Raw genomic sequence first — 27,779 nt, 5'->3', positions numbered from 1 at the left:
TATGGGTGCTATCTGAACGGAGAGTTTGTACATTCTCCCTGTGACCGCGTGGGTTTTCTCCGGGTGCTCCGGTTTCCTCCCACACTCCAAAGACGTACGAGTTTTGTACGCAAAAGATGAATTGGCTGTAAATTACAAGATTTATTGGCTGTAAATTGACCCTCGTGTGTAGGATAGAACTAGTGCACAGATGATCGTTGGTCAGCTTGGATTCGATGAGCCGAAGGGCCTGTTTCCATGCCGTATTTCTAAACTAAACAAGTGAGATACACTGTGATTCAAATCTTTTCCTATGCGGAGGAAAATAATGTGTTTCTTTGCTCTAAAGTGGGATGATATTTTGTGCAGGGCATTGTTCAGTTAACACTGTAGGCGTTTCAGCCAGGCATTCTGTTCATTATTTCCAGTACTTTGTGTTGCCATATAACATTAGTAAAAGGCATCTGTCCTTCAAAACAATAATGGGTTTGGGACTGGCAGTATCGACTCGTGTAACACACCGATGGACGAAATCCAGGCCATGACCCAACCTTTGTACATCGAAGTTGCTGCTCTGTATGCAATGTCCAGCTTTTCATAGGTAGGAGCAGTATTTGCCCATTCGACCCATCAAGTCTACTCTGCCATTCAATCATGGCTGATCTATCTTTCCCTTTAACCCCATTCTCCTGCCTTCTCCCCGTCACCCCTGATACCCTTACTAATCAAGTAGCTGTCAATATCCATTGACTTGGCCTCCACAGCCTACTGTGGCAATGAATTCCACAGATTCACCACCCTCTGACTAAAGAAATTCCTCCTCACCTCCTTTTATTCTGAGGCTAGGTCCTCTGGTCCTACACTCTCCCACTAGTGGAAACGTCCTCTCCCCATCTACTCTATCCAGGCATTCCACTATTCGGTAAGTTTCAATGAGGTCTCCCCCTTCATCCTTCTAAACTCTAGTGAGTACAGGCCCAGTGCCGTCAAATGCTCGTTATATGTCAACCCAATCATCCCTGTGATCATTCTCGTAAACCTCCTCTGGACCCTCTCCAACGCCAGTACACCCTTCCTGGGATATAGGGCCCCAAAACTGCTCATAATACTCCAAATGCGGATGAGACATTTGAACCAAAATCCCACCAGTACCTTGTGAGGTACAGCAGTACTGCAAATATTACTGGAATAACAATCCAGAGGTTCAGGGTGATGACTGAGGGACATGAGTTCAACTCCCGGTCATTCGGCCGGGAATTTAAATTAAATTAATTAGTAATTTATGAGATTGCTCATTTATCCAGGAGATATGCCATCCTAATATTAGTGCTGGAGGAACTCAGTGGGCCGGGCAGCATCTGTGGAGAAACAAGGAACTGCAGATGCTGGTTTAGAAAAAGAAAAAGGCACAAAGTGCTGGAGTTTTTCTTCTTGCGTTTGAGGCAGCAGAAGTTATGTAACGCTTTCCAGGCGCTGAAGCCAGTTAGTCTCTTGGAGAAGGATTGCAATGACTTTGTGGGTCTGTGGCAGATGTTCAATGACGGTGGTCTTTGCCTTGGTGAGGTCTTCCACATTCAGCTGCAGCAGGGTGATGCCATCCGGTTCGGCATCCGTAGGTGCCCGCCCTAAGAAGGGCGCATGCTCCGGAGGTTGGCGCCAAGCGGCAGCGACTGGGGTTGCATTTGAGCTGCAAGCTGTTGCTGTTCATTCGTTGTTATTTCTGCTTCTGCTGTCTCAGTTTGTTGTCGTTCGCCTGACTGAGGTCAGTTGACAGGGCTCACCACGAGGAGGTCCACAACGTGAGCCCCAGTGCTGGAGGAACTCAGTGGGTGACTCAACTCTCTGGAGAACATGGATGGGTGATCCGTCTGAAGAAGGATCCCGACCCCAAGCTTCATTTATCCAAAGATATTGCCTGACCCGCTGAGTTACTCCAGAACGGTCTTGTTTTATAAACCAGCACCTGCAGTTCCTCGTGTCCACATCCACCCTTGGGATCTTGTAACGTCAATTCAGTTCAGTTCAGTTTAGTTTATTGTCACGTGTACCGAGGTCCAGTGAAAAGCTTTTGTTGCGCGCTAACCAGTCAGCAGAAAGACAATACGTGATTACGACTGATCCATTCACAGTGTATAGATACATGATAAGGGAATCGCGTTTAGTGCAAGGTAAAGCCAGCAAAGTCTGAGGGTCAACAAAGGGTTAAGGATAGTCCGAGGGTCACCAAAGAGGTAGATGGCACTTCAGCACTGCTGGGAAGAAACTGTCCCTGAATCTGGAGGTGTGTGTTTCCACACTTCTATACCTTTGACCCAATGGGAGAGGGGAGGAGGGAGCGGCCCAGATGCGACTCGTCCTTGATTATGATGCTGGCCTTGCCGAGGTAGCGTGAGGTATAAATGGAGTCAACAGAAATGGGTGCAGCCAACCTGTTCAGCCGCTCTTGAAATCTTCTCATTCCACAAAGCCAGTCTGGCGAATCTCCTTTGTCTCATTAGATAAGAGAATCAGAACTGTGTGCAGTATTCCTGGTATGGCCTGGCCCGGCCCACACCCAATATCACTGTAACAAAGCTTCTCTAGTTGATAAACCCAGCCCTGTTGTGATAAATGGCAAGATGATGTTTGCTATCTTACCTGCACTTGCTGCACCTGCCTGCACACTTTATTTTAATATTATGCGAAGAGCAGATGGATCCCGACATGTTTAATTCATTTCGACTTTTAAGGTGCAGCGTAGAAACAGGCCCTTTGGCCCACCGAGTCCGCGCCGACCAGCGATCACGCAAACACGATCCTACACGCTAGGGAAATATTACAATTTTTTTACGGAAGCCAATTTATCTATAAACCTGAAGATAGATACAAAGGGAGACTCCAGTGAGAAAAAACCCCACATATAAAATTCTTAAGGGGTTGGAGAGGCTAGATGCGGGAAGATTGTTCCCGATGTTGGGGAAGTCCAGAACCAGGGGTCACAGCTTAAGGATAAGGGGGAAGTCTTTTAGGACCGAGATGAGAAAACATTTCTTCACACAGAGAGTGGTGAGTCTGTGGAATTCTCTGCCACAGAAGGTAGTTGAGGCCAGTTCATTGGCTATATTTAAGAGGGAGTTAGATGTGGCCCTTATGGCTAAAGGGAACAAGGGGTATGGAGAGAAGACAGGTACAGGTTACTGAGCTGGATGATCAGCCATGATCATATTGAATGGCGGTGCAGGCTCGAAGGGCCGAATGGCCTACTCCTGCACCTATTTTCTATGTTTCTATGTTTCTCCTGCCTCTCCCTGCAACTGCTCCACCCCAGGCAACATCCTGGTGAGATCGACACAAAAAGCTGGAGTAACTCAGCGGGTCAGGCAGCATCTCCGCAGAGAAGGAATGGGTGACGTTTCGGGTCGAGACCCTTCTTCAGACTGGTTAGGGATAAGGGAAACGAGGGATATAGACGGTGATGTGGAGAGATAAAAGAACAATGAATGAAAGATATGCAAAAAAGTAAATAAAGGAAACGGGTCGTTGTTAAGTGTTTGTCGGGTGAAAATGAGAAGCTAGTGTGACTTGGGTGGGGGAGGGATAGAGAGGGAGGGAATGCCCCGGCTACCTGAAGTGAGAGAAATCAATATTCATACCACTGGGCTGTAAGTGTAGGACAATAACTGCAGGTGCTGGTACAAATCGAAGGTATCATAAAATGCTGGAGTAACTCAGCGGGTCAGGCAGCATCTCTGGAGAGAAGGGATGGGCGTCTGAAGAAGGGTCTCGACCCGACACGTCACCCATTCCTTCTCTCCAGAGATGCTGCCTGAGTTACTCCAGCATTTTGTGATGCCACTGGGCTGTAAGCTGCCCAAGTGAAATATGAGACGCTGTTCCTGCAATTTGCATTTAGCCTCACTGTGACAATGGAGGAGACCTAGGACACAAAGGTCTGTGTAGGAATGGGAAGAGAATTAAAGTGTCCAGCAACCGGGAGATCAGGTAGGTTCTGGCGGGCTTTGCGTGATTCCAACATCCTGGTGAGTCTCCACCTTGTTCCTCCCAGTGCTTTTACATCCTTCCTATCCCGTGATGATCAGGACTGACTCTGGATGTGTTTTGACCGAGTTTTTGTAATGTTGAAGTGCAACCCCTCTACTCTGTATTCAAAGCCCTGACTAATGAAGACCATTATTCCATATTCCTTCCCACTATGTTATCTAACTGTATTGCCACCCAAGGATCTAAGCATTTGTACTCCTAGATCCGTCTGTTCTACAGCAGTCCCCGCCTCATTAGTGCTCCCAAAAATGCATAATCTTTGCATATTTTCAGGATTAAATGATGCCATTTTTCAGCACATTTCATCGACACGTGGGCGGCTGAGTGGCGCAGCGGTAGACCCACTGCCTTACAGCGCCGGAGACCCGGGTTGGATCCCGGCCACAGGTGCTGTCTGCACGGAGTTTCTACATTCTCCCCGTGACCTGCGTGGGTTTTCTCCGGGATCTCCGGTTTCCTCACACACTGCAAAGTCGTACAGGTTTGCAGGTTAATTGGCTTGGTGTAATTGTAAATTGTCCCCAGTGAGTGTAGGATAGTGGTTGGCATGGACTCGGTGGGCCGAAGGACATGTTTCTGCACTGTATCTCTAAACTAAGCTAAACTAACCTGCTGCCTGACCTGCTGAGTTACTCCAGCATTTTGTGAATAAATACCTTCGATTTGTACCAGCATCTGCAGTTATTTTCTTAAGCTAAACTAAACATCACTATCTCTCTGCAGCCTAAGACTACCCAATTCACTTTAAAGAACTCTTTAATTCACTGCTGCGAGCATGTCCCATTCAAAGTGTAATGTAATTCTATCCTTATGATGTCCTTGACAAAAAAAAGATGCCATATGGAAAAATGTTAGGCTTGGTTTTACTGCCTTTATAATGTCCGGGGCTGAGAGGTGCATTGTGTTCCCTGAGTTCACTGTGACCTTGATGTTGTTTCCACAACATGGCCAGATTACTTGAGGATCTTGCACTTGGCTGCACTTTTCCACCTTCGATTACTTCTGGGGGATATTCAAAGTATAGACCATAGCATTTACAGAATCGCTTTTATTTATCTGTTAGCTCGAAGGAGGACGAGCTGGAATAGTTTTCTCTGGAACATCGGAGGCTGAGAAGAGACCAGATAGAAGTAGATGAAATGATGAGAGGCACCGACCGCTAAGGTGGACGGTCGGACCTATTTTCCCCGAATGGAAATGTCAAGGACTGGCAGAGCTTTGAGGAGAGGGGGTAAAGTTTAAATGAGACGTGCAGAGCAAGCTTTTTTTTAATACACTGAGTGACTTGTGCCTGGAACGTGCTGCCAAGGATAGTGTTTGATGCAGATATGGAGGTGGCATTTAAGAGGCTTCCAGGTGGGCAAGAAATGGAGGGCTGTACAAGAGAGAGGAGAGAAAGGCAGAGTAGATTAATTTAATTGGACATCATGGACATCATGTTGGACGTTATGGGCAAATGGGCCTTCGCTGTATGGGTTCTAAGGTGCCACTTCTATTCTGCATTCTCATCTGTTCAATCTTGCATGATATCTGTGCTTTTACCTTTCAGTTACTTACCATCCCCATCGCCTCTTCCAGCCCTGCATCTCTTCAATAATTCTAAAGCTCTGTCATTCTACCAGGTCTCACGCTTGGCTTTTGATTTTAGTTTTAGAGATACAGCGCAGAAACAGGCCCTTCGGCCCACCGAGTCCGCGCCAACCAGCGATCCCCGTACACTAGCACAATCCCTGGGGACAATTTCACAACTTTGCCGAAACCAAGTAACCTACAAACCTGCACGTCTTTGGCATGTGGGAGGAAACCGGAGCACCCAGGGAAAACCAGTGTGGTTACAGGGCAAATGTACAAACTCCGTGCAGCCAGCACCCTTAGTCAGGATTGACGTTGAGTCATTGGTAACAATACTGTCGCCTTCCAGTAAGCTCTGGAATCTGGGCACTAAACATTCCTGCATTATTAAGTAACTCTTCTGTACCTCAGGCTGTTGTGCAGTCATTGAGTTTCCTCATAACGCAGTATGTGACTGTCATGTTTTGCTTGATAAACTGTGAAGTGCCTGTGGCTGTGTGCTACATTAAAAGAGTTATATATAAACAAGCTATTGTCAGTCGTCACCCATTTAGATAAATATGTTTTTCCTGTCTGCCGTGTCTCTGAATAATTGTGTTTCGATCTCTCTGATGTTCCGGCGAATATCACAAGGAAATGGCATTTTCCACAATACTAGTGATTTGGGGGTTTTTTCCGCCAAAGAAAATATACCTTCACAAGCTGAGCCTTAAAAATATTTATACATGCTGCACTTGGTTTTTAAAAAAAATTCCGCCCAGCCCACAGCTCAGAAGCCAGAATTAAGATTTCACTATAATGTTGTAGGAAGAAACTGCAAATGCAAGTTTATACCAACGATAGACACAAAATGCTGGAGTAGCCCTGGGTCAGGCAGCATCTCTGGAGAGAAGGAACAGGTGGCAGTTTGGGTTGGAACCTTTCTTCAGACCAAAAGATTTAACTCCCTGGTGTGGGACTGAATTCACAGTCTTATGAACTGTGCTGAGTCATTACTCAGGCCCGGATTTGAATAGCTTGATTGATTCATCTAATTATAATTTACTCGACCATGTTAAATTTAACTCTTCCTGCTGCTTGCTTAAAATAATGGCTTTTGTATACTTTCAAATGTCGTTATAGTTTAGTTTGCAGACACAGCGTGGAAAGGGGCCCTTCGGCCCAACGGGTTCGCAATGACCAGTGGTAACCCGTACACTAGTTCTATCCAACACACGAGGGACAATTTACAATCTTTTTACTGAAGCCGATTAACCTGCAAACCTGTCCGTCTTGGGAGTGTGGGAGGGAACCTGAGCACCCGGAGAGAACCCACGCGGTCACACGGAGAGCGGACAAACTCCGTACAGACTGCACCCATAGACAGGATCGAACCCGGGTCTCACGGCGCTGTAAGGCAGCAACTCTACCGCTGTGCCACCTTGATCCATCTTTTTACAATTTACTTGATATTGTTAAATTTGCATACTTCCTGCTTGCTTGCTTAAAAATATCAATCTGAAGAAGGGTCTCGACCCAAAATGTCGCCCATTCCTTCTCTCCAGAGATGCTGCCTGTCCCACTGAGTTTCTCCAGCATTTTGTGTCTATCTTTGGTTTAAACCAGCATCTGCAGCTCCTGCCGACACATGCTTAAAAATATGGCCTTTGTTGTCTTTCAAATTCTGAAAGGGCTTTCTTTCATTTTCGATGATCATTGTTTGGATCTGTGGCAAGGATCAGGTATCGTTGATCACTGGAGCCCCACTTGGCACTGTGCTTTATTTCCTCGTGTTTTCTCCTCCACCTTGCTTTCTGCTCCGTCGTTTGTTTATTTATGTCCCAAGGCCCTCACTAGATAAATGGCCAAGACTCACAACAGTGGATGCATCGCGCGGCGCCCGGTGAATTATTTATTATGAAAATGACCCGTTTGGTTTTGGTGTTTATTGCTCTGGCGCACGACAAATCATTTCCACTCTGCGCTCCTGTTAAATGCTTTAAACTTCAGAGTTGTCTTTCCATGGCTCCTGGCTGTCTGCCAGACTCCCCGGGAGGTCTAATATCTGGTAATTATCGAGCAAGCCTGGAAAAAGTATTGCTTGCTGGGGCGTGAAATACTCCGAATCTGTCCTCGTTGAGAGAACAAAGTGAAGATTGTGCAGTAACCGGACGGAAGGGGTCACTTTGTAATGTTGTCTCCTGCTACCCAAGGGTAACGCGTATCTGGGAACCTCTTCGGGAGTCCACATGACCAGGTTTAGTTCATTGTCACGTGTGCCGAGGTACAGCGATAAGCTCTTGCGGACGATCCGGTCAGCGGAAAGACAATACATCATTACAATCAAGCCATCCATCCACAGTGTACAGATATATAGCATCCACAGTGTACAGATATATAGCACCTTAAAATAGTATTGGGTTTGGGACTGGCAGTGTAGACTCATGCAGCCCACGTGTCCCATGTTAGCCCACCATGTCTGCAATGGCCATCAAACATGCGTTAATCCAATTTTCATCCTGTACTCCCACTAACTTCCTCTTTCCAACGTCCTCACTGATTCTGTCCTCAACCACTAACGCCAGGAGTAATTACAGAGGACTATTAATTTATCAACCTGTATGTCTTTGGGAAATGGGAGGAAATGGAGTCAAAGCGACCGACAACATGGAAACGGGCCCATCGGCCCAACTCGACCAGGCCGACTAGCTTAGCTCATCTAGGCTAGTGCCATTTGCCCACATTTTGTCCGTATCCCACCAAAACCTTTCCTTATTTTAGTTTTGTTTTTTTGTCCCCTGTTCCGAGGTGCAGTGAAAAGCTTTTGTTGCATGCTAACCAGTCAGCGGAAAGACAATGCATGATTACAATCGAGCCGTCCACAGTGTACAGATACATTGATGTAAAGGGAATAACGTGACTGCCGTTTAGTGCATGGTAAAATCCAATCAAAGATAGTCCGAGAGTCTCCAATGGGGTAGATAGTAGCTCAGGACTGCTCTTTAGCTGCTGGTAGGACGATTCAGTTGTCTGATAAAGGCTGGGAAGAAACTATCCCTGAATCTGGAGGTATGCGTTTTCGCACTTCTTTACCTCATTCTCTTTGGGAAAGGGGAGAAGGGGGAATGGCCATTGGAGAGGATGCTTCCAGTAGTGGGAGAGTCCAGAGGGCACAGCCTTAGAACAAATGGACGTACCTTTAGGAAGGTGGTGTTATGGAATTTATTTAGTCAGAGGACAGTGAATCTATGGAATTTATTGCCTCTGACGTCTGTGGTGGCCAAGTCTTTGGGTATTTTTAAAGCGGAGATTGACAATTAATAAGGATGTCAAATGGCACGGGGAGAATGGAGCCAAGAGGGAAAGATAGACCAGCCATGATTGAATGGCGGCGTAGACTCAATGGGCCGAAGGACCTAGTTCTGCTCTGATGACTTATGAACTTGGTGATATCAGGTACCCATTGTGCAATGGCCAATAATCTCAAGGGATTGGTTGTTAACTTGGGCTCTCATCCAGGTAACTTAGGAGATAAAGCAACAATAACCAACCCCTCCCTACACTCTGCTCGAGTTCATTTTGTCTACTGTAGAATGCCACTGAAACCAGTGAATCCTCTCTGTGGGGATTCTCAGGGGTAGTGCCATGGGGTGTTTCTTGTTCACTCGAGGGTAACTCTGAAACTACTGGACTCTTCCATTACTCCACTGGAGCAGGTGATTTGTGTCACGAAGGTGGTATTTACACAAAACTAGCTCTCGGTGCTACCATTGAGCCAAACTGATTTTATTTTGGTGTAGCTTATTTTGAAATTTCATCTATAACGTTATTACATTATGCGTTGATTCTGAAGAAGGGTCTCGACCCGAAACGCCACCCATTCCTTCTCCCCAGAGATGCTGCCTGTCCCGCTGAGTTACTCCAGCATTTTGTGTCTACCATGTGTTGATTGAGTTCTGGCCAGGAGTTTCAATTACATATGCAAGCACCTCACAAATTATACATGTTGGATTTATGCGTTTTTGAAATGCAGTGCTTTTTCTTTTTAATTTGATTTACGCGCTGGTATTTTCGGAATAACGCACTCACATTTACTCCTGGCATCACCTTCGCATATATATTTAATTACGTGTTTTTGAATCACACGCTATTTTTCAATCATGTAACCCCCGTGTAAAACGCGAGGTGCCTGTACGTAGGGTTTAGTTTAGAGATACAGCGTGGAAACGGGCCCTTCACTTCATCCCACCGAGTCCGCGCCGACCAGCGATCCCCGCACACTAACACTATCCTACACGGACTAGGGACAATTTACATTTACACTAAGCCAATTAAACTACAAACCTGCACGTCTTTGGAGTGTTGGAAGGAAACCGAAGATCTCGGAGAAAACCCACGCAGGTCACGGGGAGAAGGTACAACTCCGTACAGGCACCGCCCGAAGTCGGGATCGAACCCGCGCTGTCTCCAGCGCTGTAAAGCAGCAACTCTACCGCTGCGCCACCGTGCCACCCTTCTAAAGCTCTGTTTTTTTGTTTTTTTTCTTCTTGCTCAGATCTACCACCTACAAACCCCTCAGCTTGGATGTCACGGTAAGATACACCCAGGGGAGCTGGGAAGGTAAACTTGGCTCAGATGTCATCACCATGCCTAAAGGTCTCAATGGCACCGTTAAGATCAACATTGCCACGATTCTACAGTCAGAAGACTTCTTCTTGCCCGGAATTAAATGGCAGGGGATTCTCGGTCTGGCCTACAGACAACTAGCAAAAGTAAGCTTGCTTATATTTTAATGGATAAGAAAAGAATTATTGTTCCTGTTATCTTTTCTCCTCGTTTGTCCTTTCTGAAGAAATCCAACTCGGAATAATTGAAAAGAAAGTGGAATTATTGGGGGGGGGGGGGGAAAATCTCTATCCAAAAAAAAAAGATATTCCCTTAACGTAGATGCACAGTGCTGGAGTAACTCAGTGGGTCAGGCAGCATCTCAGGAGAAAACGGATAAGTGATGTTTTGTATCGGGACTCTTCTTCAAACTGATGGTAGTGGGGGGAGCAGGAAAAAAAAACAATAGTAATGCAATAATAATAATAATAATAATAGTCTATTGTGGTTCAGAGCTTATTTTGAGGTTGCAGTATTTAACAGCCTGATGGCTGAAGGGAAGAAGCTGTTCTTGAACCTGGACGTTACAGTTTTCAGGCTCCTGTACCTTCTTCCCAATGGCAGGGGTGAAATGAGTGTGTGGCCAGGGTGGTGTGTCAAGTCAAGTCAATTTTATTTGTACAGCACATTTAAAAACAACCCACATTGACCAAAGTGCTGTACATCAGTTCAGGTACTAAGAAACGAACATACAATGGCACACAAACATAACAGCACATACATAAACAGTTCACAGCGCCCCCTCAGAGGGCCTCAAGATTCAAGATTCAAGATTCAAGATATCTTTATTTGTCATCCAAAAAACAAGTTTTTTGGACGAAATTTCGTCACCCACAGTCCAACAATAAGAGCAATAAAATAAGCAAATTACACAACCCCAACCAACACAAAACCCCCCAAAAAGAAACATCCATCACAGTGAGTCTCCTCCAGTCCCCTCCTCACTGTGATGGAAGGCCAGAATGTCTTTTTCTCTTCCCCTGCCGTCTTCTCCTGCGGTCAGGCTGTTGTCGTTGCCATGTTCCAGGCTGCGCCGGACGGTGAAATGTCCGCAACGGGCCGACCCAAGCCCCGCTGCAAGTCGGGGCGGTCGGGGCTCCCGACATTGAAGCCCCCGCCGAGCAGAGAAAATTCCGTGGCCTATTTCAGGCCGCGCCGGACGGTGAAATATCCGCGGCGGGCCGACCCAAGCCCCGCGATCCGGGGCGGGCGAACACGCTGCCGCTGCCGGAGCTCCCGATGTCGGCATCCACGCGGCCCGAGCCTAAGGCGAGTCGCAGCCGCTCCCGCAGCCTCCGAGAACGGCCGGCTCCGCTGATGGTGAGTCTGGTCCGCGGGCTCTGCGAACCAGAGCCCTGGAGGCCGCCAGCTCCAGGAGTTGGGCCGATGGTAGGCCGCAGCAGGAACGGAGACACGGCCCAGAACACAAAGGTCGGGTCTCCATTCGGAAGGGACACATATTTACAATGTTACAGTTCCCCCCCTCCCCCCCACATACACACATAGTACAAAAACACAAAAACACCACATCACAACTACAATTAAGACAACAAAAACAACGAAAACACAAAGACAAATGGACTGCAGGTAAGCCGCAGCTGCTAGGTCAGCGCCGCCATCTTCCCACTCAAACGCTAGGGAGTAGAAATAGGTTTTGAGCCTGGACTTAAAGGAGTCGATGGAGAGGGCAGTTCTGATGGGGAGAGGGATGCTGTTCCACAGTCTCGGAGCTGCAACCGCAAAAGCGCAGTCACCCCTGAGCTTAAGCCTCGACCGCGGGATAGTGAATAGCCCCAAGTCGGCCGACCTGAGGGACCTGGAGATAGAGTGGTAGGTTAGCAGATTTTTGATATAGTGAGGGCAAGCCCGTTTAGGGCTTTGTATGTGGATAGGAGGAGCTTGAAGTTGATTCTGTACCGTACTGGGAGCCAGTGGAGAGAGTGTGTCTCTGATGATGCCTGCCGCCTTTTTGAGGCAGCGACTTCGATAAATCGCTTCGATGGTGGAACCCAAGAGGGATACACAGTGTGCAGAAAGGAACTGCAGATGCTGGTTTAAACCGAAGATCGACATAAAAGGCTGGAGTAACTCAGCGGGACAGGGCAGGCAGCATCTCTGGAGAGAAGGAATGGGTGACGTTTCGGGTCGAGACCCTTCTTCAGACTGGTTGCGAACTGTGAAGCCAGTGAACAGACTTTTAGTGGCGGATGGGGGAGGTGAAAGGGTGGGGGACATTTGCGTTGCTGTTTCCAGCAGGGATCCATTCAATTGCTATGCGTTTGTTCCTTTTTCAGCCGTCCAGTTCCATCGAGCCTTTCTTTGACTCCTTAGTCAATCAGCTGGAGATTGCCGACGTATTCTCTCTTCAAATGTGTGGCGCGGGCCTGTCTCTGAATACGGAGGAGCAATCGAGGCCCGTGCAAGGCAGCTTGGTAAGTGATGGGGGTGGGGGGGGGGGGGGGTTGCCTTTCCATAATGCAAGACGTTGGTTGTGTGCACAGCCACGTGCTCCAAACCACGGGGACTTCCTAAAGTGTCGCACCGTGTTATTCCCACTGTATTGCAGAGAGCACCAATAACAAAAGATCGAGATGTCCTGGCTGAGTGACAATAGACAATAGGTGCAGGAGGAGGCCATTCGGCCCTTCGAGCCAGTACCGCCATTCAATGTGATCATGGCTGATCATTCACAATCAGTACCCCGTTCCTGCCTTCTCCCCATACCCACTGACTCCGCTATCCTTAAGAGCTCTATCTCGCTCTCTCTTGAATGCATTCAGAGAATTGGCCTCCACTGCCTTCTGAGGCAGAGAATTCCACAGATTCACAACTCTGACTGAAAAAGTTTTTCCTCATCTCCGTTCTAAATGGCCTACCCCTTATTCTTAAACTGTGGCCCCTTGTTCTGGACTCCCCCAACATTGGGAACATGTTTTCTGCCTCTAACGTGTCCAACCCCTTAATAATCTTATACGTTTCGATAAGATCGAATTAGACAGTGTGCATTAGACAGGGAGGTTAAGTATAGAGATACAGGTTGGAAACAGGCCCTTCAGCCCATCGAGTCCACGCCGGCCATTGTTCGCCTGTATACTAGTCTATCTTACCTTACTTGTATCCTACACATCAGGAACAATTTACAGAAGCCAAGTAACTGCGCGTCTTTGGAATGCAGCAGGAAACCCACGGTGTAAACAGGGAGAACGTGCCGACTCAGCACAATGCGGATCGAACCCGAGCCTCTAGCATTGTGATGAAGCAACTCTACCACTGCGCCACCGTGCGTTGTAGTGAAGTGTTAGGGTCATGGAGTCATAGAGTGAATTCCACAGCGTGGAAACAGGCCCTTCGTCCCACACCAGCCAACGTGTCCCAGCTACACTAGTCCCACCTGCCTGCGTTTGGACCCTATCCCTCCAAACTTGTCCTATCCATGTACGTGTCTAACTGTTTCTTAAACGTTGGGCTAGTCCCAGCCTCAACTACCTCCTCTGGCAGCTTGTTCCATACACCCACCACCCTTTGTGTGAAAAAGTTACCCCCTCGGATTCCTATTCAATCTTTTCCCCTTCACCTCGAACCTATGTCCTCTGGTCCTCGATTCCCCTACTCTGGGCAAGAGATTCTGTGCATCTATTCCTCTCATGATTTTGTACACCTCTATGAAATCACCCCTCATCCTCCTGCGCTCCAAGGAATAGAGTTGTAGTGTTGTTCCCACTCTATTGCAGAGAGCGCCAGCAACAATAGATTGAGCTGCCCTGGGTGAATGTGTATCTGGCAGTGAGGCAATAGCAAGCAGAACAGCCTGAGAGCAGAGAACCAGAGAGCAGTGCTGAACCACTATCTACCTCTTTGATGACCCTCGGACTATCTTTGATCGGACTTTGCTGGCTTTACCTTGCACTAAACGTCATTCCCTCATCACGTATCTACACACTGTAAATGCGTTGATTGTAATCATGTACTGTCTTTCTTCTGACTGGTTAGCACGCAACAAAAGCTTTTCACTGTACCTCGGTGCACGTGACGATAAACTAGACGGCTACAAACCTGTAAGCCACAAACAACTGGATGAACTAAACAGTTGTCCAGAGGTTTCTACTGTGGGTTGGGAACAGGAGTTCAGATCCCACAGCAGCTGATTGTATTGTCATGTCATGGTCCAATTGTAATCATGTACTGTCTTTCCGCTGGCTGGATAGCGCGCAACAAAAGCTTTTCACTGTACCTCGGTACACGTGACAATAAAACTAAACTGAGCATCCACAGAATTTAAATTTGTGTCATTGAACTTGGAATACGCAGACCATGAAACTACTTGCCTCCCTAATGGCATTCTGGAGAGGAAATCCACCATTTATTTCTGACCTGGTCTACAGTGACCAACTACGTATTGTAACGTAGAATGATGCCTATCGGCACATCTGGTCCCTGCTGGCTCATATCAGTTCCAGTCGTCTCATTTCTCTGTGGCCCGCCAACTTCCCTCTCAATTGTCTGTTATTTGTTATGCCAGTTGCCCACAATTAAGGAACGACTAACAGTTTAACCTACCGCATCTTTACGAGGTGGGAGGAAACTAGAGCACCCATTGGAAATGCCATGCAAGAAGACATAGGAAGACATAGGAGCAGAGTTGGGCCATTCGGCCCGTCAACTCTGCTCCTCCATTCGATCATGGCTGATGTACACTTTAGCGACAGAGCGTGGAAACAGGCCCTTGATACGTAGAGTATGCAGCAAAAGATCTATATCGTTCTCCCTGCTGACAAATAATCATGTGCAATCGTTGGTGAGCGATGAGGTGAAATCTGACTGTGGTGCTCCTGCAGTTGAAGAGCTGTTGACTTGCTGAAGACTTAACCATGAAGAGCAGCCAGCCCAGTGTGCAATACTGCACCCCAATATGCATTTGTTTCTTTTAGTTTAGTTTAGAGATAAAGCGCAGAAACGGGCCCTTTGGCCCACCGAGTCTGCATCGACCAGCGATCCCCGCACATTCGCACTATCCTACACTAGGAACAATTAACTTTTTTTAATACCAAGCCAATCAACCTGCGTATGTCTTTGGAGCATGGGAGGAAACCAAAGTTCTCGGAGAAAACTCACGGGGGGAACGTACAAACTCCGTACGGATAATGACCTGTAGCCAGAGTAAAACCTGGGTCTCTGGCACTGTAAATGGTGCAAGGCAGCAACTCTACCACCGTGCCATCCTCCATTAGAAAAGAATGGAGGGGTAATAAGAGTACCATTAATTTCATTAGTTTGGTCTCCGTCATTGACAGCAGCTTCCCCTCCACATCTTATGGAGACGCATAAGCTCACAAGTGAAAAAGACAGGGTAAATGCAGTCTTTTGCCCAGAGTAGACTTTAGAGATACAGCAAGTAAACGGGCCTTACAGCTCACTCAGTCCATGCCGATCACAGAAGACTTGATACACTCTTTTAATTATTGTTTACTTTCCAAAAAAAGTGCTGAATATTGTTTATTTTTCCTGTTCTTTTTTAGATTTTGGGTGGAATTGAACCAAGTCTTTCTCAAGGGGATACCTGGTACACCCCCATCAAAGAGGAATGGTACTACCAAATCGAGGTTCTTAAGCTGGAAGTGGGAGGACGAAATCTGAACTTGGACTGCACAGAGGTAAGCATGGTATTAATACAGAGGTGTGGTTTTCCTACAGGTGAGGCCTCACGGAGCCTCACTTTTCCTATCGGTAAGGCATGGGGCGACCTAGTGGTAGATTTGCTGCCTTGCAGTGCCAGAGACCCAGGTTCAATCCTGACTACGGGTGACAAAAGACAATAGGTGCAGGAGTAGGCCATTCGGCCCTTCGAGCCAGCACCACCATTCAATGTGATCATGGCTGATCATTCTAAATCAGTACCCCGTTCCTGCCTTCTCCCCATACCCCGTGACTCCGCTGTCCTTAAGAGCTCTATCTAGCTCTCTCTTGAATGCATTCAGAGAATTGGCCTCCACTGCCTTCTGAGGCAGAGAATTCCACAGATTTACAACTCTGACTGAAAAAGTTTTTCCTCATCTCCGTTCTGGGTGCTGTCTGTACGGAGTTTGTACGTTCTCCCTGTAACTGTGTGGGTTTTCCCCGGGTGCTCCGGTTTTCTCCCACGTTCCAAAGAGGTACAGGTTTGCAGGTTAATTGGCTCTGGTAAAAATTGTAAATTATTCCTCGTGTGTGGTATAATACTAGTGTAGGGAGTGATCGCTGGTTGGCATGGACTTGGTGGGCTGAAGGGCCTATTTCCAAGTCTAAATCTGAAGCAAAGTATCAGAATGTATCAGTTCAGGAAAATGTTAAGACTGATAACTTCAACGAGTTTACACACTCACACATTAACATGACAGGAACTTGAATTCAGTTTGTTGAGAATGTAGTAAAGTAAGTGTTTAATAACCTCATTATTAAGGTTGCATTTCTCGTTTTAAGATAAAGATCCCCCATTTAGAAATGTCTACTTTTTTCATTGATTATATCTCTAGCATGGAGATGTAATCAGTGCAATACTTCCAAATGTACAGCTTGCATTTATAATGCTACATGGAGTCATAGTAATTGAGTCACACAGCATGGAAACTGGCCCTTGAGCACAACTTGTCAATACTGACCAAGATGCCCCACCTAAGCTAGACCCATTTAGTTTAGATTGACATGAAAAGCTGGTATAATTCAGTGGGTCAGGCAGCATCGCTGGGGAAAATCAACAGGTGACGTTTCGGGTTGGGACCCTTCTTCAGATCTGAAACGTCAACCAAACATCTTCTCCAGAGATATAAGAAAATAACTGCAGATGCTGGTACAAATCGATTTATTCACAAAATGCTGGAGTAACTCAGCAGGTCAGGCAGCATCTCGGGAGAGAAGGAATGGGTGACGTTTCGGGTTGAGACTCTTCTTCAGACTGATGTCAGGGGGGCGGGACAAAGGAAGGATATAGGTAAAGACAGGGAGAACTGGGAAGGGGGAGGGGAAGGGAGGGACAGAGGGACTATCTAAAGTTGGAGAAGTCGACGTTCATACCACTGGGCATCAAACTGCCCAGGCGAAATATGAGGTGCTGTTCCTCCAATTTCCGGTGGGCCTCGCTATGGCACTGGAGGAGGCCCATGACAGAAAGGTCAGAATGGGAGGGGGAGTTGAAGTGCTCGGCCACCGGGAGATCAGTTTTGTTAATGCGGACCGAGCGCAGGTGTTCAGCGAAGCGATCGCTGAGCCTGCACTTGGTTTCGCCGATGTAAATGAGTTGACATCTAGAGCAGCGGATCCAATAGATGAGGTTGGAGGAGGTGCAGGTGAACCTTTGTCTCACCTGGAAAGACTGTTTGGGTCCTTGGATGGAGTTGAGGGGGAAGGTAAAGGGACACGTATTGCATCTCGTGCGGTTGCAGGGGAAAGTGCCCGGGGTTGGGGTGGTTTGGGTAGGAAGGGACGAGTGGACCAGGGAGTTACGGAGGGAACGGTCTCTGCGGAACGCAGAGAGGGGAGGGGATGGGAAGATATGGCCAGTGGTGGGGTCCCGTTGTAGGTGACGTATTGTAGATGCTGCCTGACCTGCTGAGTTACTCCAGCATTTTGTGAATAAAAATATTCTCCAGAGATGCTGTCTGACCCGTTGGTTTACTCCAGCATTTTGTCTATTTTTGGAATAAAATGAGCATCTGCAGTTCCTTTTCATTTCATCCCGTTTATGTTATCTTGGAGATAGTTCAAGATAACAACCCACCCAATCACCCCGTACACTAGCACTATCCTACACACTAGGAACAATTTAAAGAAGCCATTTAGCCTACAAACCCGCACACATTTGTAATGCAGGGAGAGGGAACCAGAGCACCCGGGGAAGACCCACACACTCACGGGAAGAACGTGCAAACTCCGCACAGACAGCATGCAAGGTCAGGATCGAGACAGGGTCTTTGGAGCTGTGAGGCAGCAACTCTACTGTTGTGCCACAGTGTCGCCAGATGCATTGCTCAGTGGTGCGATAGGGATGAAACCAAGTTCCAGAGACTTTCTGGACAGGAAGATGATGGGACTCTTATTGTGAAATCACACCTCTTTTTCCACTCGGCTAAATATGTGGTGTAACCTATAAACATTTTAAAACTTTGGGGAAAAGTTAACAGATTGTGTACCTTTTTGAGGGGTGGAGAAGCAAAAAGAACCACTTCACAACACATTTTGTGCAAGTGTGTTTTTTCCCCCCTGAAGTTTCCTTGTGTGTGTTTTTTTTCCACTTTCCTGTGGTTGCTTTTCTTTCTCAAGTTTCCTTTAGTTTTCAAAGGTGCAGCTTGTTATCAGTGTTCATCTTCAATAATTGTTTCCCTGAAAGAGGAGGGAAAGTTTCATCTCAATAGACAATAGACAATAGGTGCAGGAGTAGGCCATTCGGCCCTTCGAGCCAGCACCGCCATTCAATGTGATCATGGCTGATCATTCTCAATCAGTACCCCATTCCTGCTTTCTCCCCATACCCCCTGACTCCGCTATCCTTAAGAGCTCTATCTAGCTTTCTCTTGAATGTATTCAGAGAAATGGCCTCCACTGCCCTCTGAGGCAGAGAATTCCACAGATTCACAACTCTCTGACTAAAAAAGTTTTTCCTCATCTCTGTTCTAAATGGCCTACCCCTTATTCTTAAACTGTGGCCCCTGGTTCTGGACTCCCCCAACATTGGGAAAATGTTTCCTGCCTCTAACGTGTCCAACCCCTTAACAATCTTATACGTTTCGATAAGATCCCCTCTCATCCTTCTAAATTCCAGTGCATACAAACCTAGTCGCTCCAGTCTTTCAACATATGACAGTCCCGCCATTCCGGGAATTAACCTAGTAAAACTACGCTGCACGCCCTCAATAGCAAGAATGTCCTTCCTCAAATTTGGAGAGCAAAACTGCACACAGTACTCCAGGTGCGGTCTCACTAGGGCCCTGTATATATTGTACAATCTATTGTGGCCAATCGCACATTAATTAAAGCCATGCTTACAAGCTCACTGTCTGCCTTTTAAGCCATTTAAACCCCTGATCATCTCATGCCAGCGAGAGGGGGCAGAGACGACAGTCTTGCCCCAGCGAATTTCCTTGCTTGGGCCACACCAGGAGTACTCTGTTGTGAGATGAGGCGTAGGGCGGGATGGAGGGAGATGGAAACGTAGAGTCCGCAGCAAAAGGCCTCACACACGGCAGCTACATCATTCCTCCAGCTGACAAATAATCTTGTGCAATTATTGATGAGGTGAAATCTGATTGTGGTGCCCCTGCAGTTGAATAGTTGTTGTCTTGCTGAAGACTTAACCGTGAAGAGCAGCCACCCCAATGTGCAATATTACACCCCGATTTGGGTATGTTTCATCAGGGCGGCACGGTAGCGCAGCGGTAGAGTTGCTGCTTTACAGCGAATGCAGCGCCGGAGACTCAGGTTCGATCCTGACTACGGGTGCTGCACTGTAAGGAGTTTGTACGTTCTCCCCGTGACCTGCGTGGGTTTTCTCCGAGATCTTCGGTTTCCTCCCACACTCCAAAGACGTACAGGTATGTAGGTTAATTGGCTGGGTAAATGTAAAAATTGTCCCTAGTGGGTGTAGGATAGTGTTAATATACGGGGATCGCTGGGCGGCACGGACTTGGAGGGCCGAAAGGGCCTGTTTCCGGCTGTATGTATATGATGATGATGAAACGAATGGAGGGGGGAATAAGAGTACCATTGACTTCTTTAGTTTGGCCTCCAATATCGATAGCACCTTCCCCTCCACATCTTGTAGCAGTGTACAAATTTATAAGAGGAAAAGATAGGGTAAAGGACAATAGGTGCAGGAGTAGGCCATTCGGCCCTTTGAGCCAGCACCACCATTCAATGTGATCATGGCTGATCATTCTCAATCAGTACCCCGTTCCTGCCTTCTCCCCATGCCCCCTGACTCCGCTAACCTTAAGAGCTCTCTCTAGCTCTCTCTTGAATGCATTCAGAGACTTGGCCTCCACTGCCTTCTGAGGCAGTGAATTCCACAGATTTACAACTCTCTGACTGAAAAAGTTTTTCCTCATCTCCATTCTAAATGGCCTACCCCTTATTCTTAAACTGTGGCCCCTGGTTCTGGACTCCCCCAACATTGGGAACATGTTTCCTGCCCCTAACGTGTCCAACCCCTTAATAATCTTATATGTTTCGATAAGATCCCCTCTCATCCTTCTAAATTCCAGTGTATACAAGCCTAGCCGCTCCAGTCTTTCAACAAACGACAGTCCCGCAATTCCGGGAATTAACCTAGTAAACCTACGCTGCACGCCCTCAATAGCAAGAATATCCTTCCTCAAATTTGGAGACCAAAACTGCACACAGTACTCCAGGTGCTGTCTCACTAGGGCCCTATACAACTGCACCTTCTTTGATAAATGCACAGTCTTTTGCCCCGAGTAGACTTTAGACTTTAGAGATACTGCGCGTAAACTGGTTCTTTGGCCCACTGAATCCGCACTGACCGGTGATCACCCCGTACAGTGGCACTATCCTACACACTAGGGTCAATTTTACAATTTTGCCCGGGTCAATTAACCTACAAATCTGTACGTCTTTGAAGTGTGGTAGGAAACCAGAGAACCTGGGGAAAACCCACGCAGTCACGGGGAGAACTTACAAATTGTGTACTCATATTATATCATATCATATATATACAGCCGGAAACAGGCCTTTTCGGCCCTCCAAGTCCGTGCCGCCCAGCGATCCCCGTACATTAACACTATCCTACACCCACTAGGGACAATTTTTACATTTACCCAGCCAATTAACCTACATACCTGTACGTCTTTAGAGTGTGGGAGGAAACCGAAGATCTCGGAGAAAACCCACGCAGGTCACGGGGAGAACGTACAAACTCCTTACAGTGCAGCACCCGTAGTCAGGATCGAACCTGAGTGTCCGGCGCTGCATTCGCTGTAAAGCAGCAACTCTACCGTTGCGCTACCGTGCCGCCGTACTGATGGCACCCGTAGTCAGGATTGAACCTGGGTCTCTAGAGCTGTAAGGCAGCAACTCTACCGCTGCGTGGTAGAGTGGTGGACATTGTCTACCTGGATTTTAGTAAGCCATTTAAATTCCCCAATGGTAGGCTGATCCAGAATATAAGAAGCACAGGATAAAGTGTCTTGGTCGAATGGAGTCAGGGAATCGAGAGCCAGAAGACCTAGGGTTAAGGTGAAAGAGGGGGAAATATTAATAGGTACCCGAGGGTTAACATTTTCACACAAAGGATTGGTGGGTATTTGGAACGAGCTGTTGGAGGAGGAAGTTGAGGCAAGTATGATCATAATAATATTTAATCACAAAATGCTGGAGTAACTCAGCAGGTCAGGCAGCATCTCAGGAGAGAAGGAATGGGTGGCGTTTCGGGTCGAGACCCTTCTTCAGACTGATGTTAGGGGGGCGGGACAAAGGAAGGATATAGGTGGAGACAGGAAGGGGGAGGGGGGGGGAAGAGAGGGACAATTAAATTAAATAATATTTAAGAGACATTTGAGCAGGATAGGATAGGTTTGGTGAGATCTGGGCCAAGCGCGGGCAGGTGGGACTAGTGCAGATGGGGCATGTTGGCCGGCGTGAGCATGTTGGGCTGAAGGGCCCGTTCCCACGCTGTATGACTCTGACTACCTCTTCAACCACTGGGCAGGGTGACTAATCATTTACCGGAGAGTTACTTGGCAAACAAACCAGTCAGCCAATCTGATTTTAAATGATAAACTTCCAGGTAGCTGACGTGTGTAAGAGAGATCAGTAAAGCCACAGGAATGTTGATTTAAGGTGGTGTACCATCTGTGGAAACTTTTAACGCTGGCACCTGCTGAAACCCAATGGGGGTTTCCTTAAAGGAAACTCTGCAAGTGAGATTGGTGGCAGTCGCTTTCAACAGGAGTAGTTTTGCCCGCTGCAAGCAGCCTTTGACTGGGGGCTGAGAATGCATGTGGGGTTGTGCTGGAATGGGGCGTGGAGTGTACACTGCGGTGGAGATTAATGATTAGACAGATGAGTTTAGCATCGATTCATTCGGGTTTCACGCCCACTTCTGTTGGGGATGGAATGAAAGAATTTGCATGCACAGATCCTTTGTCAACATTGTTAGAGCTGACTCTGGGCTACGCTTTAACTGTTTGGTTACCTTCAATAGCTGAACTTGTTTTTAATGCTTGGCTCGGAATGTGTCAGAATGCTTCTCACCCACATTGAAGTATTTTTGTTTTTCTACAACTTGGTTCTTCTTTGAATAAACAATAGTTTGTTTTTTTAAACCAACGCAGTTAGAAAAACTGCCAGGAGGTGAATTTGGTTTGGGTGGTTAGGTTTAGGTTTTTTTAGTTAAGAGATAAAGGGCGGCTCGCTGAGTCCGCACCGACCAGCGATCCCCGCATATTGACGCTTTCCTACGCACACCAAGGACAATTTTTACATTTACCAAGCCAATTTACCTACATACCTGTACGTCTTTGGAGTGTGGGAGGAAACCGACGATCTCGGAGAAAACCCATGCGGTCGCGGGGAGAACGTACAAACTCCGTACAGACAGCGCCCGTAGTCAGGATCGAACCCGGGTCTCCGGCGCTGCAAGCTCTGTAAGGTAGCAACTCTACCGTTGTGCCCAGTGTATGGTGTGTGATTCTTAATGACCTTTGGATGATAAGGGTATCAGAACACAAGGAAATCCCGTTCAAAACTGACTGCAATGTTAATGTGTAGGAAGGAACTACAGATGCTGATTTCAACCAGAAATAGAGACAAAACCCTGGTGCAACTCAGTGGGTCAGGCAGCATCTCACACAAAAAGGAATGGGTGACATTTCAGGTCAGGTCTGAAGAAAGGTCTCGACCCGAAACATCACCCATTCCTTCCCTCCAGAGATGCTGCCTGTCCTGCTGAGTTACTCCAGCATTTTGTGTCTATCTTCGGTGTGAACCAGCATCTGCAGTTCCTTCCTAAACTTTTCTCCAGAGATGCTGCCTGACCCGCTGAGTTACTCCCTACACTTTATGTCTACCTACAATGTTAATGATTGGCAATAACTCTTAACACAAATGTGAATAAAATTGCTAAATCGCACGATAGCATGATTTGTCTGCACTGACAAAATTCTAGGTTGGCAAGTCAAATCATACCACCCTCCCACAGTAGTATTTGCCGGTTAAATTGTCTGAATTGAGGATCTGGACTATTAATCTAGGGATGTTACTTTAAATCTCCTGCTGACAATTGAGGAAATTGAAATTCAAGGCACTAAATAAGACTTGGAATTAAAAAGCTAGCAACATTATTGTGATGTTTGATGGAATGTGTGGGGTGGGAGGACCCGTTGCTCTTCCCGTGCAGCAGGTGGCGCTGCACAGGACAAAGGGAGATGTTTTGTACATAGTTATCTTGGCTGTACACAGTGTGGAGTGTGCAGTCAGATTGTGGGGTTGCAGCTATTTTAGTTGTCTTGCTGCCAGCATTGAGTTAATGTAATAAAGATTTCTGTTGTACCTTGAAGACTTGCAAAGTTTCATACAGGCATAGAACAAGAACACGAAAGTGGTGTCAGGAACGGGAGGCTTCAGATTGTGTCCAAAGACCCAGATAAGAGCCTATTTTTCGTTTTTTTTGGTTTTTGAAAAAATTATGTCTATGAAAATAGTGAATTGTCATGTAAAACCTGTTCAATTGTTCACTGAAAACCAAAAAAGCCTGAAATAAAAGGAAAATGTAGGGAAACTCTCAGTCACTTTGGCAGCATTTGGGGTAGGAGAAATAGAGTTAATGTTTCTGATTTAAGAAACTCTGTCAGAGCTCATTAAGTTGGATCGGCACTGTAGCGAAATTGATAGAGTTATTGCCTGAGAGTTCCGGTGACCCAGGTACAATCCTGACCTTCGGCATACACTCTCCCGATGGCCATGAAGGTTTCCTCCAGGTGCCTCAATGTTTGGTGGAGCAGTATCTCTAAGATGACACTTCCACAAAGTGGTCCACATTCACTTTAGTTTAGTTTGGAGATACAGCACAGAAACAGGCCCTTCGGCCCACCGAGTCTGCACCGACAAGCGATCCCCGCACATTAACAATACCCTACTAGGGTCAACACGTACTAGGGACAATTTTACATTTATGCCTAGCCAATTAACCTACAACGGCTATGGAGGAAACCGAAGATCTCGGAGAAAACCCACACAGGTCACGGGGAGAACGTACAAACTCCGTACAGACAGCACCCGTAGTCAGGATCGAAACCAGGTCTCTGTCGCTGTCAGGCAGTACCTCTACCGATGCACCACCACCACCACCCACTTGGATTAACTCCATTAATTTGGTTGACTGCAAAATGCCTTCTGACCTGAAGAGACTATCAGGCCAAAATGAACTTCCAACATGGAAATATCAATCCATAATGTACTGATGCAAAATAAACTGTGTGTGTTACCATGGAGTCCAGGCTGAGCACTGATACATACCTTGCAGTTCAGTTCCTATTTGTGTACAATTTCCAAAGTGGTCCGTCAGTAGGTAGGTATATTCGGTGGGCAGAACATTGTAAGTATTTACGTTGTCAGATCAGTCCAGTCCTTTCACTTGGATTTAGATATGTGTTGGCAATCCTTGCCAATTATCATTGAAAGGATATGTGTATAGGCAGACTTGGATTTGCATTTGCTTGTTGCAAATACAACCATCAGGCGATTGAACACTACAAACTCTTAACTAAACTACAAAACTATCTTGGTTGCATGAGGGACTTTGGGCTTTTGTTTAGTCTTACACTATATTGAGGTTTTTTATTGAACTACTTTTGCTTCTTTATTATGTAACCTATTGAGTACGGTGCTGCTGCAAGTAGGAATTGTCATTGTTCCATTTTGGTGCATTCACCAGTTAAACACTCTTGTCTTTCGATCGACACAAAAAGCGGGAGTAACTCAGCGGGACAGGCAGCATCTCTGGAGAGAAGGAATGGGTGACGTCTCGGTTCGAGACCCGAAACATCACCCATTACTACTTCCCAGAGATGCTGCCTGTCCCGCGGAGTTACTCCAACTTTCTCTGTCTATCTTCGGTTTAAGCCAGCACCTGCAGTTCCTAGTTACACACTCTTCTTATGACTCTCTTGGAGTGAGACAATCTAGTTTGGTTTTGAGTTGCAGCATGGGACCGGGGCCTGCAGCCCACTGAGTGCAACCATCGATCGCCAGTTCACACTAGTTCTATGTCATCCCACTTTCTCACCCACTCCCCACACATCAGAAACCAAATAACCGAGAGACCCGCACATCTTTGGATCTCTTTACCTCTCGTGTTTAGTCCAGTTTATAGTCCAGTATTGCATTCAGTAGAACCTGCCATCTCTTTAGGCAATAGACAATAGACAATAGGTGCAAGAGTAGGCCATTCGGCCCTTCGAGCCAGCACCACCATTCAATGTGATCATGGCTGATCATCCACAATCAGTACCCCGTTCCTGCCTTCTCCCCATACCCCCTGACTCCGCCATCCTTAAGAGCTCTATCTAGCTCTCTCTTGAATGCATTCAGAGAATTGGCTCCCACTGCCTTCTGAGGGACAGAATGTGAATTAACATTGGGTTGCTTTCTTTCTCTCCTCAGTACAACGCAGACAAGGCCATTGTAGACAGTGGCACCACCCTCCTGCGCCTCCCAGAGAACGTCTTTCTTGCAGTTGTGATGGCCATTAAAGAAAGCTCACAGGTAAGAGACTCGGTCATGTTCTAGTCCCCCGGACAGGCACTGGGCCTGCACTCGCTGGAGTTTAGAAGGATGAGGGGAGGGGGGGGGGCCTCATTGAAACTTAGCGAATAGTGAAAGGCCTGGATAGAGTGCATGTGGAGATAGTGTTTCCACTCGTGGGAGAGTCTAGGACCAGAGGTCATAGCCTCAGAATTAAAGGAATAATACCTTTAGAAAGGAGATGAGGAGGAATTTCTTTAGTCTTAGGGTGTTGAATCTGTGGAATTCATTGCCACAGAAGGCTGCGGAGGCCATGTCAATAGATATTTTTTACGGTGGAGATTGATTAGTACTCTTGACTCCATTCTCGGGTCTGCTCCCTGTAACCTTTGACGCCCTTACTAATCATCAAGAAACTATCGAAGGTATTTATTCACAAAATGCTGGAGTAACTCAGCAGGTCAGGCAGCATCTCAGGAGAGAAGGAATGGGTGACATCACCCATTCCTTCTCCCCTGAGATGCTGCCTGACCTGCTGAGTTACTCCAACATTTTGTGAATAAATACCTTTGATTTGTACCAGCGTCTGCCGTTATTTTCTTGCACTATCAAGAAACTATCAATCTCCGCTTTAAAACTACCCAATGTCTTGGCCTCCACAGCCGTCTATGGCACACAATACTCCATATCTAGCATAACCATCGTGCTATGAAGCTGCAACATGACTTTAGATTTTTAGTTTGAAACAGTGTGGAAACAGGCCCTTCGGCCCACAGAGTCTATGCCGACCAGTGATCCCCACACACTGACACTATCCTACACACTGTAGGGACAATTTTCAATTGTCCCAAGCCACGTAGCCTACAAACCTGTACATCTTTGGTGTGTGGGAGGGAACTGGAGCACTCGGGGAAACCTCACGCGGTCACGGGGAGAATGTACAGACAGCACCCCAAGTCAGGATGGAATACGGGTCTTTGGCACTGTAAGGCAGCAACTCTACTGCTGTGTCACCTGTGTCGGTAACCTACCCCAGTTAGTAGGTATTTGAGGATTAGCTCAATTCACTTTCAGTAGGAAAAGGCTTAGCCTTGAAGTATGAATATTACTCTACATCAGGGAGAAGCATTGAGGGGAGGATGGGTGGGGGGGGGGGGGGGGGGGGGGGGAGAGAACTGATTACACACTCACGTATATTCTTTTGCACAGCCAGTTCTCAAAGAGAAGCCAGTTCTCGTCCCCCTGATTGGATATTACTGATTGTGTGCTGCGGTGTCATCTTCAATGAACCATTCTACATTTCCTTATCACCATCTGCTTTGATCTGTCGTGTTCACACCTTGCCCTTCTATATCTCTCTCGACTCCCTCCTCCCCTGACTCTCCGTCTGAAGAAGGGTCTCACCCCGAAACGCCACCCATTCCTTCTTTCCAGAGATGCTGCCTGTCCCACTGAGTTACCCCAGCACTTTGTGTCTATCCTTGGTGTAGACCAGCATCTGCACTTTCTTCTCACGCAAGAGAAGCCAGTCGCAGACGCAGACACGTGCAGTCATTCCGTTAATTGGCCATTGTTTGCGCGCGGTGCAGTAATTGTACTCGTGAGCCGAGCTGTCAAGTGCTGACATTTGTTCCCACTGTTACTAATTGAAGGAGGTAGCTTCGGGTAGCTAGCTTTTGCCAAAGCATTTTCTTTTGTCTGAAGAAAATCCTTTGCCCACCTCTTGCCCGTTCTCGCTGTTTAGTTTATTATTGTCACATGTACCGAGGTACAGTAAAAAGCTTTTTTGTTGCGTGCTATCCAGTTCGGCAAAACGA

At 47.0% G+C, this 27,779-nt stretch overlaps 1 protein-coding gene across 1 annotated transcript in view; it reads left to right on the top strand.

Annotated features, from left to right (window-relative positions):
• Positions 1-27,779, top strand: part of bace2 (beta-secretase 2) — a 70,910-nt gene that overhangs the window by 19,263 nt on the left and 23,868 nt on the right. Inside the window, exons 3-6 of the mRNA XM_078408777.1 lie at positions 10,127-10,343; positions 12,531-12,668; positions 15,753-15,887; positions 25,882-25,983. Coding sequence (XP_078264903.1) covers positions 10,127-10,343; positions 12,531-12,668; positions 15,753-15,887; positions 25,882-25,983 — 592 coding nt within the window. The remainder of the gene's footprint in view (positions 1-10,126; positions 10,344-12,530; positions 12,669-15,752; positions 15,888-25,881; positions 25,984-27,779) is intronic.

The sequence above is a fragment of the Rhinoraja longicauda genome, chromosome 12 (assembly GCF_053455715.1).
Source record: "Rhinoraja longicauda isolate Sanriku21f chromosome 12, sRhiLon1.1, whole genome shotgun sequence".
NCBI lineage: Eukaryota > Metazoa > Chordata > Chondrichthyes > Rajiformes > Arhynchobatidae > Rhinoraja > Rhinoraja longicauda.
This window is presented reverse-complemented; position numbering and strand designations above follow the sequence as displayed.